The 24,994-nt window shown below is 42.9% G+C and overlaps 1 protein-coding gene across 5 annotated transcripts in view; it reads left to right on the top strand.

The window, feature by feature from the left end:
• The window catches only part of CTNND2 (catenin delta 2), a 938,382-nt gene that overhangs the window by 527,174 nt on the left and 386,214 nt on the right, over positions 1–24,994 (top strand). For all 5 annotated transcript variants that reach the window (XM_059916116.1, XM_059916114.1, XM_059916118.1 and 2 more), the window contains one exon: positions 20,878–21,072. In XM_059916116.1, coding sequence (XP_059772099.1) covers positions 20,878–21,072 — 195 coding nt within the window. The remainder of the gene's footprint in view (positions 1–20,877; positions 21,073–24,994) is intronic.

Genomic DNA, 24,994 nt, shown 5'->3' with positions numbered 1-24,994 from the left:
AGTGATCATACATGCTAAACTTGGGCATGTTCCACTCTATCACTTTAGTAAAAATAGGGAGTGTGGGTCTGGTGGCGGGGGGATGTGAATGGGGCGGGGAGAGAGCCTGACAGCTCCTTATGTCACTGAATGTAGGAAGAGGCTTTAAAAGTAAATGTGTTGTGAAGATCGCTTATACTCTAATATCTGGAGTGAATGTTTCTGAGGATATGATGCATGTTTGTGTGTGTGTGTGTGTGTGTGTGTGTGTATAGGAAGGCTTTGGCCAGAATTAAGAGAACTTCAGTTGTTCAACACAATCCCATGTGCCTTCACTTCCCTCCTCATTTCCATCCATTCCTCAAATTCTCTGTGATGCGATTTCATTTTTGCTCCCTGGTGGGAAAAAAAAATCATCGTGCCATTGAAAATTCTTGATTTTTGAGCTACAACGAGCACTTTTAATGTTTGAATTACTTTGTTTCAAATGCATACTTTTAAATATTCATTTAAAGGTTTTTTCATGCAAATCGCTGCTGGCGGGTTTTTGAGTTCCAAATTATTCTATAACTCTGCATAAATACTTGGGTTGCATAAGATCGTTGGCTCTATTTAGAATTTAGCAAACTATGGCCCAGGAAAGGTGTGGGGACCGATTCTAACCTTTGTGAGAGATCAGGAATCCTGGAGCTTTTGGCCTCCATACCTAAATCTGTATGCTTGGTACCATTCCAGGCATCGTAAAGTTTTGAGCCACCTGGTTTGCTAACTGAAAGCACCAAGTCAAGACTGAAAAATAGCTTTTGCGTTTTCAGGATTGTGATTTTGGAGATTTGTCACTGATAGCTAGGAAGTGTGAATACAGGATAGACGGTGACTTTCACTGTTGGATGCATTCATTCCTTTAATTATTTATTAAGCACCTCTTAGGTAGTGGCACTGATTTAGACCCTAGGAATACAGAATTGATCAATATCAACCAAAATCCCTGGCCTCATTTCAGCTGGAGAAGACAGAAAAGTCACAGGAATTTTTAGCAGAGTGGCCAGGGAAAGCTCCACTTAGAAGGTAACTTTTGAGTCAATTATGAAGGCAGTGAGGGTGCTGGCCATATTAATATCCAGCGGAATGGTGTTCTGAGCAGGAGGGACAGCAGGTTCAAAGGCTGGTAAATGGAGGTGTGTCTGATGTGATTGCAGAAGAGCAAGAAGACCAGTGAGGGTGCATCAGAGAGAAAGAGGGCAAAGAAGTGACACAGGGTCAGCAAAGTGACTAGCAAAGTGGGGCTGGAAGGCCTCATATCGTCAGTCTTGATGAAGATTTCAGGGTGCTGGCTGTATCCTCCCTGGGAGCTGCTGAGGGTTTGAGCAGAGGAGTGACACAATGTGGCTTAGTCTGTAACAGAATACACTGTAGGGGATCAAGGGCAAGAGCAAGAATACGTGTTGGGAGGTAATTACAGTAATGTAAGCAAGAGACAGTGATGGCTTGGGCCAGCATGGTAGCACTGGAGGTTATGAAAAGTAGTGTAATCCTGGATATGTATATATGGTAGAGCTGACCGAATTGTCTCATGGACTAGGTGATGACAGTAAGAGAAAGAGGACTCAAGGATGCCACCGACTCAACAACCAGTAGAATGGAGTCACCATTGACTGAGATGGGGCAGGATACAGAGGGATCTGGTTGGTTTGGGGGCAGTGCTGGTATATATTAAGATCATGGATTTGGACATGTGATATCTATCAAAAGGCACATGTGAAGTAGACAGTTGGATACACAAGTTGGAGTTCAGGGGAGAAGCCCAGGCTGGAGATAAAAATTAGGGAGTCATCAGCAAGTAGATGGTATTTGAAACCATGAGTCTTAGAAGATACTACATAGGAAGTAAGTTTAGAGAGAAGAGGTCCAAGGACTGAGCCCAGATGCCTCCCACAAATGTAGAGGTCTAGGAGCTGAGCAGGAACCCAAACAAAAGAAAGATAAGCCAAGAAGTGTAGGTCAGTGTCATTTCTTAGAAGCCAAGAGAATAGCATGTCTCATGTAGTTTCAAACAAAAACTTAACGAGGTAGGTGTGATTCTTACCCCCATTCTGCAGATTTGAAAACTGAGGCTTATTATCAATGATAAGTCCCTTGCCCAAAGTTATTGATACTTTGGCTGGAAATGACAGGGATGCGATTTGAACCTAGATCACTTTGAATCCAGCATCTCTATACTCTTCAATACACATGATACATGGATAGAGGTAGTGTATTTTGTGTTATTGAAGAAAAACAGCAAAGATGTAGAAATACAGTATAAGTTTTCAACTTATTTAAATGACCAGTGATTTTTAAGAAACCAAAATATCTCAAATGTGTCAACATCCTGTTGAATATGACCAGCAGTACCAATTTTTGTTCAATTTCGTAAAGCAGATAACATCATCCTTTCATTTTCCGGTTTAGAGCAAAATTAATCCTGTTAAAAATAGAAATCTGAGTTGTAAATATGCATTAAAGTTAAGTCAAACATCAGAAGCTTATTTTTAGGTAAAAATGAAATGGATTAAATGAAGATTCTTAGCCAACGATTGTAATCAAAACTGACCTAATATGGAGAGGAATTTGGTCCAGGCGTGTCTGTCTTGTAACCCTGCCAAAGGGACATCAAACGCACTGTTTAGAGGGGATCACACACTATAAACCCCACATTCCACATATTTGGAGATCTGATTCATTCCCTGATTTGTTAATACTTTCAGGTGCACCTGTTATAAGAAAGAAAAAGAAAAAAAAAAAAAGCCTAATCCTGGATAAAAGCTTTGCAATCTGCACTGTCATGTTCTCAGAGGAAACCTGAAGTCTCCTCAGGTGATGAGCGAGTTTGTTTATCCCACAGCACTTGGGATGTGGTCGGAATGCAATGTGATACCTGGCTGCTTCAGCCCCTTTAAATTGCATTTCCTGAAGGCGATCTCTCCCTGCCTGTGGACAAATGCTTGAACAACTCTTGTGAACCTTCTGGCTCACGCTCAAGTAAAAAAAGAAAATAAAAAATCCCAGTTTAGATTTACTAATTAGAATGTGATCAGCCTGTGATATCAGTCAACACTTTCATCTTCTTTCCAAGGTGGTTACAGCTGGCTGTCAACCAGAACTTCCAGGGTTTCTTTGGAACTGGACCTCCCTGGGGACCCTTCCCCAACTGCAGAAGCTCCAGTGCTTTCCCCGCTGGCCACGCCCCTCAGCCCCTTCCCCCTCCTCAGAAGCTCATGCTCTCAGAGCCCCAGCCTTGCCCAGGCATCTCCTTCTGGCTCAGAAAGTAAAATAGATCTCTCTCCTGCACTGTGCACTCAGCCATCCTGCACCCCAATGCACTTGGGGAGTATGGGCTGATTCCCACTCATTGACTGTCTCCAGCTTCCACCAACAAAGTGATTATTCAGCCAGCCATTTACCCTCTACGACTCTGGGATCCCATTTCACAGCAGGGAACCCACGTCTGAGTGGAAGCCCGCTCTCTCCAGGCTCTCTCTCCAGAGACAGCAGGTACTAAAATCTCTTCAGCAAACCTCCTCTGTACTTGCTGACCCCTGTCTAACAGCCTCCGTGTGCCTGGAGGCCCGGGACTCCCAGACATTCCTTTTAAAGTCACTCTGCGCAGCATCTGATTGCAACTTACATGGTATCTGATTGCTGTCCAATTGCTGTCCGTCCAGGTCAGACAGCAGCAGGCAGAGTGTCGTTTTAATATCCCGTTTCTGTGAGTTAGTTAATAGCTGGATCTGGAAATGTTTGGGATGCTAGGGACCCCAAAGGCTTTCCTGATGCCTTTCTTTTTTGTTGATTCACAGAAATTAATATATCTTCCCTTCTCTCCCTACCACATGGCGACCTTGCTAGTTAAAATGGGGTAAACAGGTCTCTTTTGTTCTGTTGTAAGAGAGTGGCATCTTTATGTAGACTTCTGTGCTAGCCTTTCCAATGTTATTGATACTTACATGATTTTGATCATGCTTTAATTTAACGGGGAACATGTAAATTTAAAAAATGACAGCGTGTCTTGGACAACAGTTAAGCTAACATGACTCTCTCAGCTCATTTGCCTCCCCCAGTCTCAGACCCTCTGAAAAATAGAGTACAGAATTACAACGGGGAATGCAGTCACAAAAGAGACAAGAACACAGAGGCCAGCGGGTGGGTGTCGCCAACAAGCAAGCCATTGAAAATTTTTTAGAAAGCAGAGTAGATAGGAGTGATAAGCAATGAAAATGTAGACGGTTCTCCCAAGAATCTGCTATGTCAGCGTGGCTGTCTCGCGTGAGTGTTTGGCCAGGTTCAACCTTCAGAGTTCGGCTGGGGGGCTGAAGAGAAGTGAGGCTTAAGGTGGAGGGATTCACTGGAAGCCAGAGCTTGAGACAGTGGCTCCCTCCTCCCATCACAGCCCCTCCCTCCTACCGAGATGGCGACCCTGTGGCCAGCGTTTACTGCAGGGAGAAGACCAGGTGTGATCGCTTAAAAAAAACTGAACAAACTGCCTGAGGAAGTGAGAATTCAGTTATGGCTGTTAGTGGCCTAGATAAAGTTCATTGCCTACAGGCTTGTGGGGTGATGGGCTGGCAGGGGGCTGAGAGCTGCCGCCCACATTCTCATTCTGCAGGAAGGCTGCCAGCCCATATGCCCACCCTCCTCGTCATAAATTCTAATACAGGGACGCACAGTGGAAAACATTTCTGTTGATGTCGTAGCAGAAGACGCTGCCTCTGGGTTTCTCCTTCTCAAATATGAGAAATCAGCAAGGATTACTGAGGAATTTGGGTGAATTAGTGGCATTGAAAAAAAAAAAACAGAAAAATGAACTGCCTCTCAGAAGAAACAGATGATTTACAGAAAAGGGGGAGATTAAAAGAAACAAGACAAAACTTTAGATTCAGTACTGAGATTTAAGAAGATCTTGTATTTATTAAGTAAGAACTGGGTTGATATGTGAAAGGATCAAAGAACAAGAAAATCTCTTTAGGCTGTAAAAAATATAACTACCCATATTAAAAATTTGATAGAATGAGTGGGAAATAGTCAAGGAAATCACTGAGAAGGGAGAACATAAAGGGAAAGAGACAGAAAATGAGAATAATGCAGCAAGAGCCATAAAGGACAAATCTGGGAGATCGGACATATTACTACAGCCCCAGAAAGAAAATGGAGAGAAGCAAATTATCGATGAAGTAATGCAGAACAATTCCTCAGAGCTGGGGGGCCTGTGTCTTCATAGGAAATACCCTACGCTTGGAATAGAAAATATTTTGTCTTCTACATCATGAAATTTCACAGCACCGACGTAAAATAGACCCTGAAACCTAGGGAGAGGAATAAAACAGATGCCACCTGACTTGCAGTAGTGATACGGGAGGAAAAAAGAACACTCAGGTGATGCTCTCAAAGTTCTGAGGGGAAATAAGTTTCAACCTAAAATCTGTACACGGCCAAATTATCCATCATCTATAAAAAGAATATCAGATATTTTCAGACTTGCAAGTACTCATGAAGTCTATCTCTTAGGCACCCTTTCCTAGAAAGTTACCACAATTGGAGGATGTATTCTAGCTAAATAAGGGCATAAAACAAGAGGAAAACATGGTACCCAGGGAAGCAATGTATACTGACCAGAAGGACGATGAAGAGAAATCCCTGGGGGGTGGAAAGATGGGACTCAACACATGAATGTTGACAGTCAGGAATGGAATGTTGGGGAAATTCCAAAGGAGTCTGAGGCATTTTAATATTGATGGACAGAGCAAGTAGAAGCATGCGTAAGAGTAGTGAATTTACTTGCAATTATAGAAGAAATCATTGCATTCTGTTGAGTTGCACAAATACAGGACGCAGTGATTAACAGCATGGATTGAGGGGCTAGACAGACATGGGTGCATATCTTGGTTCCGTTACCAGCTCCGTGACCTTGGGTAGTTGGGTTTGGTTCAACAAGTCTTTACTGAGCACCTGTTTTGTGCCAGCCGCTCTTCTAGGTGCTGGACACACACCTGTGAACAACAGAGGCCAAAGCCCCTTCCTCTTAGAGGTAATGGTCTGATGCTGATAGGATATTAGACGGTGAGAAGAGCCAAGTGGAGAAAGACTGAGAGAATTAGAGATGTTCTAGGGCAGGGTGGCCAAGCTCTCCACGATAAGGTGTCCACTGAGCAAACACCTGAAGCCGGGAGCCATTGCGGATGGACCTGGGGAAGGATGTACCAGGCAGAGGGAATAGCCAGTGCAAGGGTCCTGAGGTGAAATCATGCTTAGCCTGTTTGGGGAACAAAATGGGGCCTCTCTGAGATTGTTTGCATATCCTATTGTGGGGATAACAATACTGCAGCAATTATACAGAGTCATTACAAAGATCATATGAGATTGAGATCATGCCTATCAGTTGTTTATTAGCATGTCTGCACGTTAAAAGGGCCCAATAAATAACTATCGTTACTGTGGAGAATCATGATATCAGCCCGGCTCTACTGGGCATTCACATATACATACAATGAAAGTCATGACTCCGGGGGTCTCCCTTGACTGGAAGCGGGTAGGAGTGCCGTCAGTTCAGAAGTAGCTTGTGATACCAAGAGCCGTGAGAGAGGACCAAAGGCTGGGGGCATCCGTGGAGGGATGAGGCACATCCAGGTAGGAGGATCAGGAACGGGATCTTGAAGAAGGCAGCATTTGAGGGAGTTTAACTAAGTGCACCCGGACAGGGTCAGTCACGTAGGAGGACGAGGTGTAGCTGGGGAGGGACCTGCATGTCGGTTATGGGTAAGTGTCCAGTGGTGCCCTGAGTCCATGCAGGTTTAAGGTGGAGCTTAGGGCAGGCACCGGGGATGTACATGAGGTCAGAGCCACACGTGGTCTGAGGTCTGCTCTCCTGAGCTTGGCTCTAAGGAGGTCTGACCACATTCAGGAAGCACGGGGGAGCTAAGAATGGTTTTTCTGAATAGAGACTTTTATCCCACTTCTTTTTAATAAGGGTCCATGAGATTTTTTTGAAAGAATAAATTCACCAGAACACCTTGTAAGCTTCTTTTCACTTGGGATTAGGACCCCAGGAGTATGGGAATGACTATCTGAGATGATGGACATGGAGGCAAGGTGAGGGCGTGAGGGGTTTGAAGAGGAACGGATTAAAATAAGGACCCGATGCTGCGCGGTGAGGCCAAAAATGGATGGATGGATGGATGGATGGATGGATGGATGGATGGATAGATGGATGGATGGATAGATGGATAGATGGATAGATGGATAGATAGATGGATAGATGGATGGATGGATGGATGGATGGATGGATGGATAGATAGATAGATAGATAGATAGATAGATAGATAAAAATAAGGACCTACTGTAGAGCACAGGGAACTCTTCTTAATACTCTGTAATGACCTATCTGGGAAAAGAATCTAAAAAAGAATGGATATATGTATATGTATAACTGAGTCACTTTGCTGTACACCTGAAACTAACACAACATTGTAAATCAACTATACTCCAATAAAAATTAAAAAAAAAAAAAAAAAAAGGACAAGTTCTCCAGCCCCAGAAATGAGCCAACTCTCAGGACAATCCCCTTTTCCCTCGTTGAGAAACAGGCCAGGTAATGTTCAGCCAGATGTTTCTCTGGTCCTGAAGTCTAGAAACCCGTCTTATTTTTTCAGTGCGGCAGATCACATGGACGGCTGGTAGAAATAGGAGTCTGCTGGCAAAATGCTTTTAGATATAATGTCGAATCAGAGAAGGAAGTGATAGGATGGGAAGAGAGAGAGAGACACGGAGACACACGCAGTCCTGCCTTGGTTGGTCATCTGGACTGTGGCTTCCGAGGGGGTCCCCAGCACCCAAGAATGAGAAAGCCTAGCTTGTGTCTGACCCCATGGTGTGAGTTTCTTCCGCTCTTCAGACTCCGTGCCTCTGAACTTAGGGTCCATGGGACATCGATGGTAAAATATGCCTTGGTTCCTCGGCAGTGCTTACACATTTTAGATCACCGGTGTGGGTTAATTTGGGCAAACAGGTGTCTATGGTAGCCACTCACTTTAAGTATCAATGATCCTAGTTAACCAGTATCTCTGCCTTAATAAGTATGAGGCTTCTTTTAAACGTTTTTTCTTTTTTCTTTTTTTTTTATTTATGGCTGTGTTGGGTCTTCGTTTCTGTGCGAGGGCCTTCTCCAGCTGCGGCAAGCGGGGACTACTCTTCATCGCGGTGCGCGGGCCTCTCACCATCGCGGCCCCTCCCGCTACGGAGCAGAGGCTCCAGACGCGCAGGCTCAGTAGTTGTGGCTCACGGGCCCAGCCGCTCCGCGGCACGCGGGACCCTCCCAGACCAGGGCTCGAACCCGTGTCCCCCGCACTGGCAGGCGGACTCCCAACCACTGCGCCACCAGGGAAGCCCCGTTTTTTCTTTTTATCTAAGCAAGAGGGATTATGGAGAGACCAATAGTTTTAGTAGCTGTGAAAATAACCTTCAATAATTAATAACTCAAAATCTCTCAAAATGGAGTTCATTTGCAACCAAGCCTGCATCAAAATCCCTCCCACCACAATATTTAACCAATGTGCATTTTATAATTTTTTAAAATTTATTTTATTGAAGTATAGTTGACTTACAACGTGTCAATTGCATTTTGTAATTTTTAAAAATTCGTCATATTTAGCCCATGTTATACATAATATATGTTATGTATAATACATATTTCTGCTTATTATCTATATTCTAAATGTATGACAAAAATCACTATGCACACACCCATGTGTATGTATATATACATACACATATATGTGTGTTATATATATATGTGTGTGTGTGGGTGGGTAGTTTTATATATGGATAAGACTTTGCATTTGCCATGGGATAACTAAAGTGAAATACCTACAATCTCTAAAGGCTAATCTCAAGCAGATCTATTGATCAATATATGTATTTTTTCTGCTGTGTATTACGAAAGCACTGACTTTGCTACAAAGAAGAAAGTATCCTGAATTTTCCTCCAATCAGAAGAGGCAGAGCATTTAAATAAGTGGGTTAATGGGCTCCCTGAGGGCAGCTGAGCCCTCTGCATATTTCAGAACTCCTCACCACGCCTCATCTAGTAGATATTCAACAAATGTCTTCAACTAGCTATTATAAAGCTAGCTAGTTGGTGAAAGTGTTACATCCCATTGATAATTGGAAATTATCCTTAGTACAAAGCGAAGCATGAACACAAAGAGATACCAGGTTCTCCCCAAAGTGAGTGAAATATGAAAATATTACCAACAGCTAACAGAAAAACTTGACTCAATGGGTATTAAAAATCTGAAGGGTAAAATACCTGTCCTCTCACCTCTGAGTTTCCCAGTGCTTTGGAAAGTGGCTTCCTATGTCTTTAGGTATCACAGTATTAACAGACGCCCAGACAGCAGTCTGTGGAATGTCATAGGCTCACCTGGAGAGCTAGCAGCTCCCTGTGTGTAACTCCAGAAACAAAAGCGATCATAAAAACAGACTGCTTATTCCGTGGCGTCTGTATATGCTAAGGACCTGCCCAGGAACCTGCAGGTAGAGACTTGGCAGCAGAGGAACCAAAGAAAACCATTAATGGTCTTGACCCAGTGGACTTGAGCAGCGCTTCCAATTTCTATTTGCTTGTAAATATCTTCACACATACTTGATAGCATTGATTTTTCCTGTCTGGCTTCCTGGATGGTGCCTGGGCCCACGGGTGCCATGCTATTAAAGAGGGGGAGCCCGTCCTGATCTGGAATGACACCTGCCTGCATTCCTTGGTGTTTCTGGCTTCAACCCTAGCTCTCCTTGAATAGACTGGCAACATGTGAAAGGGGTCAAAACCTCCGCTAGGAGATAAGTGCACACATATGCGCGTGCGCGTGCACACACGTATTCATTTAGGTCACAACCTCAGCTGGTTAGAATCAGATCATGCCACAGTCCCTTCTGTGGCTGAGTCAGTAGCTGATAGTGGTTGACACTGCCACACACAGACCCTTCACCTTGACAGTCTTCTAGCATATGTAGTATTTGTTCTGCACTGGAAGAATCAATACAGATTTCTGTACTAGGAAAGCACCGGTAACATCACTACTGTACCATAGCAATTGGTGGTTAGCAGTAACTTCTTTGGATAACGTAACAGACCAAAAAAAAAATGGGTGGGAGAATTAATAGGCCTCATCAATCGTGCATTTATTAGGGAGTTAATGTTTTAATATAACTTGTATTCAAATAGTAATTATTCATGTGTAATTCAGTGACTAACTGGATTCTAAAACACACACATACACATATTAAAGCTTTTACCGGAAAAGAATCAAGGAAGAATTTTAGTCCTCGGAACTGTTTATTACACAGCATAATTCCTCTCCTCTCAAACTCCTTTTTTTGTATGCCAAGTATTATGTTGAGTAATGTAATAAAACTTTAATAAGAGTGTTGATATACAGAAATTATAAAATGTAAACATAGAGAATGACTAATCTATGAAACAGCTTATTTGCCATTTTTCCCCCCAAAATTATGTTGAGAGTTAATGGTGTCTTTTGCTTCTGGAATTATCACTAAGGCCATTCCATGGGTATTGGTGAAACATAGAAAGCAGTAGAAAAATGATACAGGGAGAATACATTTGAAGTTTGCATTTTATCAGCTAAATATCAAGTTTTTGAAAAGGAATGTATACATCTAACTCAGAATGCACAATCTGAGTAAAAGACCTCTCTTTCAGATGCTGAGATGCAGAACATCTTAGTTCAGATATTTTTCAAAATATTTAAAGCAATTTATGAAGAAAATTGCATACCTTAGCCTACTTTTGCCTGATACAACCCTTCTCCTTATCCATACATTGAGAATTTCCTCTGTGCCCTTTGATGGGCAAAAACCACATGCACAAAAATGAAAACTGAGCTTCAGTCCCCACAGCAGTCAGCTCTTTGGAAAGCAGAAGGAAGATTTCCCATCCCTCCCAGCCGAAGTCTGTCTTTGCATCTCGGTATAACAAAAAAGATGGGTCAGGAGCACCTTGTCCTGGATTCTTTTCTTGGAAAGATTCGTAATTGTCCCTAGAGATTGGGTCAGGAAGCCAGACTCCAGATGTACTGTTGGCACATTGCACCGATGCGGTATTGAGAAGCATCTGTGGAGAGATAAAATGACACTCGTTGAGTGTTATCTGCCTTGTTGATAAAGAAGAGTATCTGTGTGGATGTGAGACTATCTCCAGGGCTCCAGAAGGATGCCAAAGTTGAAAACGTCTAGCAACCAAGATATACATCCATAGCTAAATCAGTAAGTCCTGGCTTCTCAAAGGGTGGTCTGCGGACCAGCAACACCAAAATTGCCCAAGACCTTGTTAAAAATGCAGGACCTCAGGCCCTTCCCCAAACCTGTTGCATCAGAACCTGAATGTTAATCAGGGGACTCGTGTGCCCATGGCATTTTGAGAAATGCTGAAACACACAGCTAGTCCACTCAGAGCTACTCTCTACCTACCCTGAGATAAGAAACCAAAAGCAGACGGGCGCCAAACCACCACTGTCTATCTTGCATGTTTCACTAGTACTAGTACCATCTTAGACAAGTAGGTTTCCCCAGGCTCTTTGCTTGGAGCTGTGTGTGAGTTGACATAGCACATCATCCAATTCAGTGTGGACAGGGAGCCACGTGACCCTGGACTGAAAATAAAAGTGGAAACGGTCCATCCTAAGAATGCAAAGATGTCCGACTCCACATCACTCATGCTTCATCGCCACTGTCTCCTCACTTTGTGCAGTCCTGCCTGTCACAAAAGGAATTGAACAAAAGAAGCCTATTTTTCTAACAGCTTGGGAAGAAATGCTTGTGGTTAGGGAGGAAAGACAAGAGGATAAGATCACGGGGGCACACTTACTGCTGCATCCTGACCAGGGATTTTGGCCTTTAAATTATTCTCACTGGAAAGTATTTGAGCCCCAATAGATGACAGTATTCATTTGGTAAAAGGTGAGGTAAAGTGTCGTAATTACGATAAGTTGTATTGGAAACTTTATCAAGCAAATTGCAGAAGCAAATGCTTCTGCGTTTATTCATTGTCAGAGACCGTGTGAGCGTTCAAGTTCTTCGTGATAGCAGCAAAGCTATATTACGTTGGCAAAATATAGGAAAAATCTAGGATTTACGAAAGAGATGAAACAGGAGGAAATTTTTTGCTTTCCAAAACAGACTTATCATAGAATCATTTTATATCATCAGATGGCCTGTTTGTTACATTGAAATTATTAAGCTTCAGTACAATTTTACCACTGAATACAAATGAATTAATAATCTCCCTTCCAAACAAATATGGCTTGTAGCCTATAGTATAGGAAATGTGTCCATATATTTTAACATTTATAACAATATGAGATAAGATGTCAAACTAATTCAATGAATGCTGATCATTTGCAAATGAAATTTAGTGCATGGACTTGACTCAAGATATACAGGAAATATTTGAGGGTCCTTTAAATAGTGAAATTAATATGTGAATCGGCATAGGAGTAGGAAGTAGATTTTGGAATTTCGATTTGTGTCAAAAGCAAAAATCAAGAATAAATCAAGTAAGTATCATGGTGAGCATTTCTTACATCTAAGGTGTAATATTTGCATCTCTCGGCCATTTACTTAGAACCCATTTATGATATTAAAAAGTTAACCAAGATTACGTGACCTTTTGTATTTCTGAAAGTGCTTTTGCCAAGGTCATTTTTCTCCCAGGAGTTTAATGATAACAGATATCAAGCCGGACTTTTTAAGAAGTTCAAAGTGCACAAAATAACTAGTTCAAAGCCATAAACTCTCACAGAGGGAAGGCGTTCTGCCTACACAGGCCATGCTGCTTGGCCACGTCGCCTAGTGATGCCAGCATATCTGCAGGGAACATACCCTGAAATCAGAGCATTCAGCAAGGAGGAGGTGCAGTGGGGATTTGCGAGGGCAAATCTGCTTTTATTCCAGGCTCTATGTGTCTCTATAAAAGTCCTATTTTGCCCTTCAAAGATGTGGTTTCACTAATAAATAGCAATGCATGAACTGATTGCACACAGAATTTTTTTAAAAAAAACCCTGAATTCTTAGATTTTACTTTGGACTTTACGTCATAGCACAAGAAGGTTATAGCTCTTCTTCTGAAGACAGCTCTTTATCTCAGAAGTGAAAGCACTCAGCTCTGCCACCTGGTCACAAACTCATCGAGTCAGCTTGCTCTGGTCCACTGACCGGTATGTCATTTAGGTCCTTCTTTTCCTCCTTCCATTTCTTTGCAAATGAGCATGTGAAACTGGCTCCCAAATTTGAAGAGAACAGGTCAATGGCAGTGTGTCCTTAAGAACCTAATATTGATATTTCCAAATGAAAACCTACAAACATTTGTTTCTTTGCAAAAGCAAGTGAATTCACATTGAATTAGAGAGCCAGAAATTGTAGAGTATAGAAATAAGAGAATGTGAATGGGTCCCAGTGAAAAACAGAATGAATTTGTTTCGTTCTGTTCAGTAAGGTAATTGGCATAATGTGGTAGTTAATGATATTATTTGAAGAAAGCAAGAAATGGTAAATTGAGGGTTGTAACACATTAGATATTGATTTCTTTCGGATATGCCTGTCTCCTCTCTCTTTGATTTATCTGGCACAGGGAAGCTGTCAGGGTGATTCCTGTAGTAGAGTGACGAGGCATGGGGTGCCCATTAAATGCACCTCGCTGCTCCGCGCTTAGATGGACTGAGTTAGAATCTTTTCGGGGTTGTGTTCGGGAATCAGTGTTTCAAAGTCTCGCAGATGATTCTGCAAGGAAGAAATGAAGATTTGAGAACTAATCATATTCTAAGCAATGAAAATTCAAATGCAAATATATATATATGTATGTATGTGTGTGTATATATGTGTATGTGTGTGTGTATATATATACACATATATATATATGTATTTGAGCTGAATCTTTGGTCTGCAGTTCTCATGAGTTCCTTATGTGTGATCTCCTGTTGAATATTTCAGATCCTTTTGCTGAAAATATGGTTACTGTGATTGTGAAATTGTGAGTTAAAAAATATCTGTTCAGTTTTTATAATCAGTTGTGGTATGAACTTATAAAGAGTTCGTATACTAACTGGCATTTCTTTTAAAAGACAATATGGATTAAATAGATAATAAAATCACTTCTGTAAGTATTGTGAACTGACTCTACTACAGAGGGCCATTGCTCTCACTGCTGGTCCCCTCTATCTGAGAAACACATGAATCTTCCTCCAACACAGCTCCCTTGAATAGTCTTCTGCTGGAATGTCAGATCCTCATAAAGAACTTTCTTGACCACCGTATGAAAACAGTATACCCTCCGACACTGTCTACCCTCCCCCCCCTACTTTATTTTCCTTCAGTACCTTTATCTCTAAATGTGATGACTGACTTATTTTCAAGGCCAGGGACCTTGTGTGTCTTAAGCATCATGGTGTCCAAAACTCCGAGAAGTTGCTCACTTAGTAAATATGTGTTAAATGAGTGAACGTATCAATCAATATGGATTAACTGGCACGGGTAAACGCTCTATGTAAAATCTAGCAAGTAGAAATTTATTTGCAAATCAGTCTAGAAGTGTTTTCTATTGCTGGTCAAATGGAACAGAGCCTGTTGGATTCTCTCTCTGTGGATTGGAGGCGTGAGACAAGCAAGGCAGTGAGGATACTTTACCCTTTCAGCTTCGTAATTATTTTCCATGTCAAGAACTCCCTGCAAGTCCGTCACTGGCTTTCCTCTGGATCTGCAGATGTTTGTTATCTTCGCTCAGCAGGTTTAATTTATGCCATATCCCTTTCTAAAAAGGATTCCACCTTCTCTTGGTTATTTCAATATTTCTTTCCCTTTGAACTTCATTCATTCATTCATTCTTTACAATTATCCATTAAAAGGCAACATTAATTTTTTAAGAAAAAATAAAACCTTAAAATTTACATTTTCCAATAATACTTCATAAAATTATCCGTTTTTTTCCATTTATAATATTTCACAATTAAATCTCTTAAGTTGTTTTTGATATTTTGATAGTTTAAATTATAGTGTTTGTGTTTTAGAATCAAAAGGTGTATTTTCATGAGATAACAATTTCTTGATTCTAAGATCGAATGACGTGAGAATACCTATTTTTACGCTGCTTTATCAACTGCAGAGCCCTTCACACAGATTTCTCTGACCTTGATCCTCCCACAATGCCATGTCATACAAACACATGTACTATTATTTGTATTTTTACACTAGAGGTAACCAGGGCTCAGAGAGGTTTAGTGACTTGCCTTGATTTGCCCAGCTGGTTAAACACAGATCTGGAGCCCAAATCATGTCTCCCTATTTCAGTTTGTTTGGGAAAAAAATGACACAAGAAAAGAGCAGTAGAATTACTACTTTAGATGCTACTTGAGTTTACTTCAAACTGCTGGGCATTATACATCTGTGCTCCTAAGGCCCCCTTTTGTGTGCAGAATCAGGGGGCAGCCATGCTTTCAAGCTTCTGTTCCCCGAAAACTGGGTTCACTTCTTGGTGGGTGTCGAGCCAATAGCCACAACCAAGCCAAAGAGCAGGGAGAGGAAAGATTTATTACTTGCAGCAAATAAGGAGAACACAGGGGATCTTTGCCAAAGCAGAGTCTCCCCAGACAGCAATATTGGGGATGTTTTCAGCTAAGGGTCCATGCACATTCATGAGGGGGCTTGAGCAGAGGAGAATTCAGCATAGAATTGGGGCACAGGTTGACAGAGGCCAAGCTTTAGCTGGTTGAAGTCAGGAAGGTCAGCGTCATCCTTCCATCCTCTACCTGGGTGAGGGTTTTAGTTTCTGCAGAACTCAAAGGTATACTGTTATGTATATCCCTTAAGGAACCAGGACCCTGCCCCAAGGCTGCACTGTTGTTTCTTGAATGCTCCTCCCTTGTTTCTGCATTCCCTCCCTTAAGATCACTAATTACTGAGACCTGTTCATCGGCAAGCACTGTAGCCAGGCGTAGATCACAAAGTGGCTTAGGCCAAAATGGGTTCTCTTCTGTCAAGAAAGCCATTCCTGGTTCTCTTTCTCCAGGGACCCCCTAACCTACCTGCTTACACTTCTGTGTAGGAGTTGCTCTTGTAAGTGGTGGTGCTGGAGCGAAGGTACCTACAGAGCTCCAGGGGATGTCCCAGGTCTAGGGCCCCTCTACTCTCCAGGGTCCAGTCTGCCCTCTGAGCCCCTGGAGCCCATACCTCCATCTGTTACCTAATGCAAGTTCCTGTGCCCGACGCACAGTGAGGCCAAACAAACCCGAACGTCAGCGATTGGATCAGAGAAAGGTTTATTGCAGGGCCAAGGCCAAGCAAGGAGAATGGGTGGCTCGTGCTCAAGATACCCCGAACTCCCTGAAGGGTTTCAGCAAAGCGTTTTTAAAAGCCAGGTGAGGTAGGGGGTCACAGGGTATGTGATCGTGCACAGTTCTCTGACTGGTTGATGGTGAGGGAACAGGACAGTTAACATTATCAATCCTTAGGCACCTGTAGGTCTCGGGGCTCACGGTCATCCAGTAGTTAATTTCTTCCATTTGGTGGTGGTTTTAGCATCTGTAAAACAACTCAGGAAGCGTGCCTCAGATACTGTTATCAAGGTACTTCAGAGAGGAGCTACAGCAGAGGACATGGGGGGAGGGGTCTGTCCCAGGAAGACCCCATAGGGTCCTGCTTGGTTACACGTCTCTGCCACAGAACTGAACCTCTCCTCTCACCTCCCATCACCAGCACCACAGCCGAGTGGCCAGGAGTGACCAGTTCTGAGCCATCTGAGCACCCAAGTCAGCCCTAGCAGCAGTGGGCCAGTGACTGAGGTCCTAGGACACATGGTAGCTCTTGTGCAGCAAGTGTCTCAAGCCTGTTCCTGCATCAATTTGCTGGTTCTTCCCAGTCCTCCGGGGCTCCTGGACCTGCAGGAGGGCCTGGCCTGCACAGAGCACCCATGTGGTTGTTACACTACCCTTCAGCCCTCCTGGATCACAACCTCTCTTAGCCTGTAAGCCGAGCATTCATGCTTCAGATGTGAGTCTTCAAACCCATTGGTTTCAGAAACATACTATATATGAACACTGCCAGGGCCTGGGCTCTCTAGACCCAAACTTTGTCTTCTGAAGAGGAGAAGTAGGATGAGTAAAAGCATATGATAGCATTGAAAGGTTAACATGGGATGCTGAAAGCGTTGCGGCAGAAATTGGTCATAAAGTCTGGACACAGGTATTATACTTGCATGACCTGGGTCTGCAATGGCGGGGGACCGGTTGATGCAGTTGGGCTGGTCCGTGGGGTCTGCTTTCCCTTTTCTCTTGGGCCCATCCATGTTTCCATTGCCCTTTGTCACACTGCTGTTCTGAGCCCTCAGCTTGGTCAAGGTGAGGTTCTCAGAATTGTTCTCCACCAACATAATTGGCCTGGACATCCGTGACATTTTAACGAAGTCAGAGTTTCTCTAGCATTTTTTCTTGTTAACATTGTTCCAGTTTCTGGCAAAGATGCAGATGTTTACTAGTGGTGTTTTGAGTCCAGTGTTACGCTGAGCACTCACGGTCAAATAGACCGTGATGGTAAAAGAAAATTACTACTAAAGAAAAGCGTATTTTCTTTTTTTTCTTGTTTTTAAATTGGAGTCTAGTTGCTTTACAATGTTGTGTTAGTTTCTGCTGTGCAGCAAAGTGAATCAGCCACATGTATACATATATCCCCTCTTCCTTGGATTTCCTTCCCATTTAGGTCACCGCAGGCACTGAGTAGAGTTCCCTGTGCTATACAGTCAGTTCTCATTAGTTATCTGTTTTATACATAGTAGTGGATATATGTCAATCCCAGTCTCCCAATTCATCCCACCCCCAACTTCCCCCCTTGGTGTCCATATGTTTGTTCTCTACGTCTGTGTCTCTACTTCCGCTTTGCAAATAAGTTCATCTATACCATTTTTTTAGATTCTACATATATGTGTTAATATACGATATTTACTTTTCTCTTTCTGACTTACTTCACTCTGTATGACAGTCTCTAGGTCCATCCACGTCTCTGCAAAGGGCACAATTTCGTTCCTTTTTATGGCTGAGTAATGTTCTATTGTATATATACACCACGTCTTCTTTATCCATTCCTCTGTTGATGGACATTAGGTTGCTTCCATGTCCTGGCTATTGTAAATAGTGCTGCAATGAACACTGGGGTGCATGTATCAAGAAAAGTGTATTTTCTTTGAATCAGCAAATATATACACCATCTCATGAAATTTTGGAGCCTATTCAGAGAAGAGGTGTGTGAGATTTTTTTTTTTTCTTGAAATTGCCCCAAATAAAACAGGCCTTGTTAGTCGGGGCCTGATATGTTCTTTCTTGAGCAAGAGTGGTAGAGGGCATGAATTCCAGAAGTTTCACTTTTAACCTTTAATTCCTTGCCCCTCTTTTTTCTCCTAGTTCTGTCTCTCTTCCCATTAACTGTGCCCACCCAGCCACGAGCAACTAAAACCTGACCACAGTGAATAAAAGGGGTGCAAACAATGCTTGGTTTAAAATGCCGTATCTCAGCTCTATGCATAATGCTTAAATATGCAAAGGTATTTTGCACAAGTGTCTCCACAGGGAAACACTATGAACTTACAGTTCTGTCAAAAGCATGCTAATAAAAAAGTGTAGTATACTCTCCAAATATTTAATAATTGTACTATTGCATTTTTCTTAATACCAGCACATAGAAATTCTGCTATCCACAGAGGTAGGCCTTATCTTAAGATTCTTGCTCCTCACCTAGGACCCTTGGTCATTAATTTCTGATTTATGATACTAATAAAAATTTCCTAATGTCCAGTAAATGCTTATAAGAAGAGGATTTTCACACATACCACTTAAAAGATCAGCAGGTCCTTTTACTGTTCATCGTTGGATATTTTTAGCTGCTTAGAATCGAGGAATGGTGATAAAGTTACACCTCTAAATCTACCAGGGATGGATAACTTTTATTTAACTATATGACATTTGGATGTAATGACTGTTTCCTTGTTTTTTACACTTCTAAGTTCTTGGCAATATTATCAAAACCTTCAGAGGTAGAAAGAACTGACAGCAGGAACTCGAGGCTTATTGTACTTAAATAGATTCCTGGAAAATACGAGCATGTGATAATATTCAGTGTGATGTTGGCATTTGATAAATCAGATGCAATGAACCTAATTATGTAAAACAGTTATTTTGAATCTATCACTCATCTGAACGCTCTCTAAATCAGAACTTATTTAATTACTAGCAAAGGGAAAGGTATGGAACTTGCCTACTTGATTCCCTTCCTTTCCTCAAAACATTCAGTGATTGTTATCAAGACTGAATTCATGGAAGTCTTAGCACTGCCCCAGTCCTTCGGAATTGCTCTGTTCTCTGTTGATTTAAATGTAAAGCAGCCTGTGTAAAATATACCAGTAAAACATTTATCTGTTGGCAATTTCAAAACTTTTGAGTGGCTTTGTCCTCAAATATACTAGACAAGAATATCAAAATCTTTGGGGTTAGATCATTCTGAAGAAGCAGCCCAATCTTTGAGCACTGAAGATGTTGGCTTTAAGGTGGCCACCGGTGAAGGCCGGGGCGCAGCTGGACCGAGGGAGAACTGTCCACAAACACAACCAAAATCAAGGAATTCCAACTCCCTCTAACTTTAAGCTGGAATGGAGGGCTCCCAGTTGGGACTATTCAAAGGCAGTTGACTGTTAAATCCCAGTGTGCCATGTGGGTTATTAGCTTTGGAGAGTTAGCTGAAGTGTCTTTGCTAAAATCATCTGTAGCCTTGTTTGGGTTTCGTGTGCGTCCTGTACTCACCATTGTTAGATAACCGTCTCTCCTTGATGCCCCCTCACTGTCCCTAGATGTCCTCCACCCCATCTGTCCCCGTGGAGATGATTCTCCTGGCATGTCTACTCCTGTGACTCTGGCTTTCCCTCGGACGAAATATTCGCTCTCAGTCAACGTCTTCTTTTTCGTGTGTCAACTCAAGCTCTTAACCCTCTTGAGAGTGTTTCCTCTTGCGCAGAGATTCCCTGGCCCACAGCACTGCTTCCAAGCCACACCTCTTCCCATACAGTGCAAGAAAGAAAAGAAAAAAAAAAAGACACAAATAAGGATTTACGAACACTACAGGCACATGCTGTGTAGCCTCGATTTATAAATTAAACCAGTTTGTGGCAACCACTTGAACTGTTTCAGAGGAAGGTAGACTAAATGCAGATCCTTTAATTTGGAGGGTAAGAGTAAAGGAAAACGTAACTTGAAAAGCTTTTTCTTTAAAATCTGCTTCTCTCAGGGATTTAGACTACTGTTAAGTCCGAACATTTTGGTTCATTCATCGTCCAGGGAAGAACTGCTGATGAGAACAAATTCTGGTCCACTTTTCAAGAACAGCATCAAGACGGCTTGACTTGCCACCATGGCTTGTGCATTTGCTCATCGTTTTAAATGAGAATTCCTGTTGTAAAATTTCAGGTGCAAGGACTAAGAGATAATAAGAGCTTTTTAGGTTTGACTTCAGTCTGCCTGATTTCTTTAGTGAGGAAACCTGCTACATTCGTTAGGCTGGGAAAAATGCTGTTTCACTGGCCCTGTTCAGTGCGGATTTATCTCAGAATCATTATCATCCTTATACAGAGATCAGGTTTGGGAGCAAAGCAAGGCAGCTGGGTGATGCAGATAAGCTGATTAGCTTGACCTCTTGCTGCCATTCATTTGATTTTCTGCAGATTTCAACATTCCTCTCCCCGCCAGATTCAAATATGTCTTTGTTCAAACAAGTTCTGTTTGAATGTCGGTCGGGTCTTACTGTCTCCTTGTCCATTCCTTTCAGCTGGGTCCCGGGCCTCATACAGCAGCCAGCACGGCCACCTGGGCCCGGAGCTGCGGGCCCTGCAGTCCCCAGAGCACCACATAGACCCCATCTATGAAGACCGCGTCTATCAGAAGCCCCCCATGAGGAGTCTCAGCCAGAGCCAGGGGGACCCTCTGCCGCCAGCACACACGGGCACGTACCGCACGAGCACAGGTGTGTATTCAGGACCCCCGGTGGGGGACCTGTCCACAGAGGGTGGGCCTGACCACAGAACGGGGGCCTGTCCACAGTGGAGTGGCCTGTCCACAGAGGGCGGGCCTGTCCACGGAAGGGGGGCCTGTCCACAGTGGAGTGGCCTGTCCACAGAGGGTGGGCCTGTCCACAGACGGGGGTCTGTCCACAGAGGGCGGGCCTGTCCACAGAGGGGTGGCTTGTCCACAGAGGGCGGGTCTGTCCACAGAGGGTGGGCCTGTCCACAGAGGGGGGCCTGTCCACCGAGGGTGGACCTGTCCACAGAGGGGTGGCTTGTCCACAGAGGGCGGGTCTGTCCACAGAGGGCGGGCCTGTCCACAGAGGGGTGGGCCTGCTTGGAAGCTTAAAGAACGCTCCCTTGTGAAAGGGGTGTGTGTGTGTGTGTGTGTGTGTGTGTGTCCTGTTTCCTCAGAAGCATTATGATATGACCTGCTTCTCTCATTAATATTTGTGATGAGGAAAGAAACCAAATACGACTCCACTTTAGCTCCCTGAGTAGACTGTAAATGAAATAAGTACAGGGGGGTTGTCAGCTCATTTTGTCACACAGGCAGATCGAAGGAAGCAGTACCAATTTTTTGTACGTCATTATTAACGTATTTAATGAATATAACTACTTTAGGAAAGCACAGTCGCTATACAGGACATATAAAGGCATATGCCTCATGCTGGTAAGTGTTTTTTTAATGACACAGTCTACCTGTTTGGCAAGCTTGGTGGGAAAGAAGCATATTTACTAAAAAATGTAGCATATTTTGTAAAGCCAACTGAGAATTTATTTCATACACACTATTAGGTTGAATCATATGAAATTATTTCTGAAAAGTCGGTTATTGGCAATTGCGTATGGTTCAGTCAACTGTATAGCTTTCCTGGATTAAATATATATTTTGAATTGACACAACCTTAGGCCACGTGAAGAAGGACAAGTGTTTTCCAGAACATGAAGCCATTTGCAAAATAACTGGTTAAATGTCATGATTAAATGTGCTAGAGCACATTTATCTTAACTGTAAAATCAATATCATTAAGAAGATACTGAGAATTGCACTTCCTGTAAAGCCTCCCGTGGCTAAGTTAACTTAGAAAACAGTATGCTGCCGGTTTGCAGACAGTAGAGCTGTCTCCTTCATTTCTAATGATACACATTATCCCGGGCAGGGGCCGAGGTGTGGGGACGTGGAAGCTCCGGTCCAGGCCTTGGCACCGGGCACTGCATCTTCAGACTGTTGTAACTTCCAGTTCCCAAGAAATAGATCATAGCAATTTTGTTAAACTACATTATGATACTAAATTATATGTTTTGAAATCCAGGCAAGCTTCGTTGCTTTTCTAACTGATTATTGATATTTACATTTCAGTACTTCGCTGCATCATAGGAAGAAAAGCACAAAATACTCCTTGATTTTACTCTTGACATTGTAAATGCCCTCCAGTGTTAATAGTACATATCTTAGTTTAGGTAGAAAGAATACCCATTTATTCTTCTGTCAGAGTTTCTCTCACCTTCAGCCTGCTAAATCTACTCCAGTCTGAGGCTGGGCTATTTTAACATTTAGCTTGTTGCATATTATTAACTAGGGTAATTTTATTTCCACCCACTCCTTATAAAAGACAAAGATAACAATCTCGGTGACATTCAATATCTAATATGAAGAAAAACTGACAACAAAAGGGATTATGTTGATTCTCTGTTCCATATTCATAGGCTTTTAGAATTAGCTCTCGTTGATAAACTTCTGGAGGTTTAATGAAAAATTAGCTACAATAGGAAAAAAATATTTCATTCATCGATCGCAAATTAAGGACCAGGAATGATGTTCACACTTTAAAAAAAAAAAAAAAGAACAATGACAACAACAAAAGTAGTGTTTTCTCTAAGCCTGGGGTTGGCAAACTATGGCTCACAGTCTAAACCCAGCTCGTCACCTGTTGTAGTAGTGCTTGTGCGTTAAAAACGATTATCACATTTTTATCTATTTATTTATTTTTTAAATGTATTGGGTCTTTGTTGTTGTTCTTAAACTCATTTTTAATTAATTAATTAATTTATTTATTTATTTTTGGCTGTGTTGGGTCTTCGTCTCTGCGTGAGGGCTTTCTCTAGTTGTGGCAAGCAGGGGCCACTCTTCATCGCGGTGCGTGGGCCTCTCACTATCGTGGCCTCTCTTGTTGCGGAGCACAGGCTCCGGACGCGCAGGCTCAGTAGTTGTGGCTCACGGGCCCAGTTGCTCCGCGGCATGTGGGATCTTCCCAGACCAGGGCTCGAACCCGTGTCCCCTGCATTGGCAGGCAGATTCTCAACCGCTGCGCCACCAGGGAAGCCCGATTATCACATTTTTAAATGGTTTGCAGTCAAAAGATGGATAATATTTGGGGATATGTAAAAGTCCTATGAAATCCAAATTTCAGAGTCCATAAACAGTCATTGGAATACAGCCCCACCCTTTTGTTTCCAGATCATCTGTAGTTGCTGTCACCCTGCAGCCGCCCAGCTGAATAGTGACAGAGACCATATGGTTGGTCAAGCTGAGAATACTTACTTACTGGCCCTTTACAGAAGTTTGCTGACCCCCGTTCTAAGCCATCAGTGGAGAGCCAGGCTGAATGAATAAACGAGTGTTTTTCTCCTCTCTCTCCTCTGAGAGAAGGCAGGAGTGTCCTCTGAGTGCTTCAGAGGGGACAATCTGTTTGCCCAGCCCTTTCCCAGTATTAGTAACCTCTGCCCTGGCCGAGATCTGTTGAGGTGTGCCATCCAGATGCCCAAGACACCCTCCCTGCCCGCATCTTTGAACTTGAGGCACTTTTGAGGAAATATGCTGATTTCCACAACACTATGGAAATTTCCAGAAGTGCATGGGGTGGTCTCTTGGGGACAGGTGGGGAGAAGCCACCTCTCCAGTGCCTAAGTATAAAGCCACAAGCCCTCTCTCCCTCACACCTGCTCAGGTTACTCCCTGTTTCCATCCTGAATTCATTTTGAGTCCTTACCCTTTCCCAGCTAACCCTGCACCTCCAGGAACTGTCTCTGTCAGCACCCACGTGTTTGAGAAAATGCTTTTAATACGGGTATATATCTCTCACTTATAAATTACATACATATTATACAATAGTATTAAATTATATCTAGTAAAGGCAAGATTAAACTTCAATAAAGAAACATTTTAAGATCGCTTTCCCAGGAATTCCCTGGCGGTCCAGTGGTTAGGACACCGTGCTCTCACTGTCGGGGGCCCCGGTTTGATCCCTGATCGGGGAACTAAGATCCCACAAGCTGTGCGGTGCGACCAAAAAAATAAAAAATAAAGTTAAAAAAAAAAAAAGTTTGCTTTTCCATATCCAGAGGGTTATTTTTCACATCCCCTGTGCTATACACACCCCACACTTAGTGCCACCACTGGTACAGACCTTTAAGAAGCTTCCAGAGTCAGAGCAAATACCCTATTTCCTTGGGAAGAAGAGGACAGGTTCTTATGAGGCCTGTTAGACCTGAACTGTTCCGGGGTCACTGGCTTTTGGCTCAGATCGGTGGCCGAGGTGACTCTTCAGCCTTACCTCTCTGCTGTGAAGTAAGGCCACTGGCCGGGGGTCCTTCAGTTCCATCTGTAGAGCATTTCCAGAGGATACTTCCAGGAGAGTGGGGCAGGGGAATTGAAGGCCACTTGCTGCTCTTGAGGGAATCCCCACTTGGGAGTGAAGTCAAGTGTATTGGCCTTAACAATTTGGGAATTACTAGATGGTGCCAGAGCCTCAAGCAGGTGAGACAGGATGACAAAGCATATAGCACGTCGCCACTTTCAGCGACGGTTCTCAATGCTTTGAACGTATTTACTAATCCTCAGAACCGCCCTATGAAGGAGGTGCTGTTATGAGGCTCACTTTA

Source organism: Balaenoptera ricei, chromosome 3 (genome assembly GCF_028023285.1).
Source record: "Balaenoptera ricei isolate mBalRic1 chromosome 3, mBalRic1.hap2, whole genome shotgun sequence".
Lineage (NCBI taxonomy): Eukaryota > Metazoa > Chordata > Mammalia > Artiodactyla > Balaenopteridae > Balaenoptera > Balaenoptera ricei.
The sequence above is the reverse complement of the archived record's forward strand: the minus strand, read 5'-3'. Positions and strand labels throughout refer to the sequence as shown.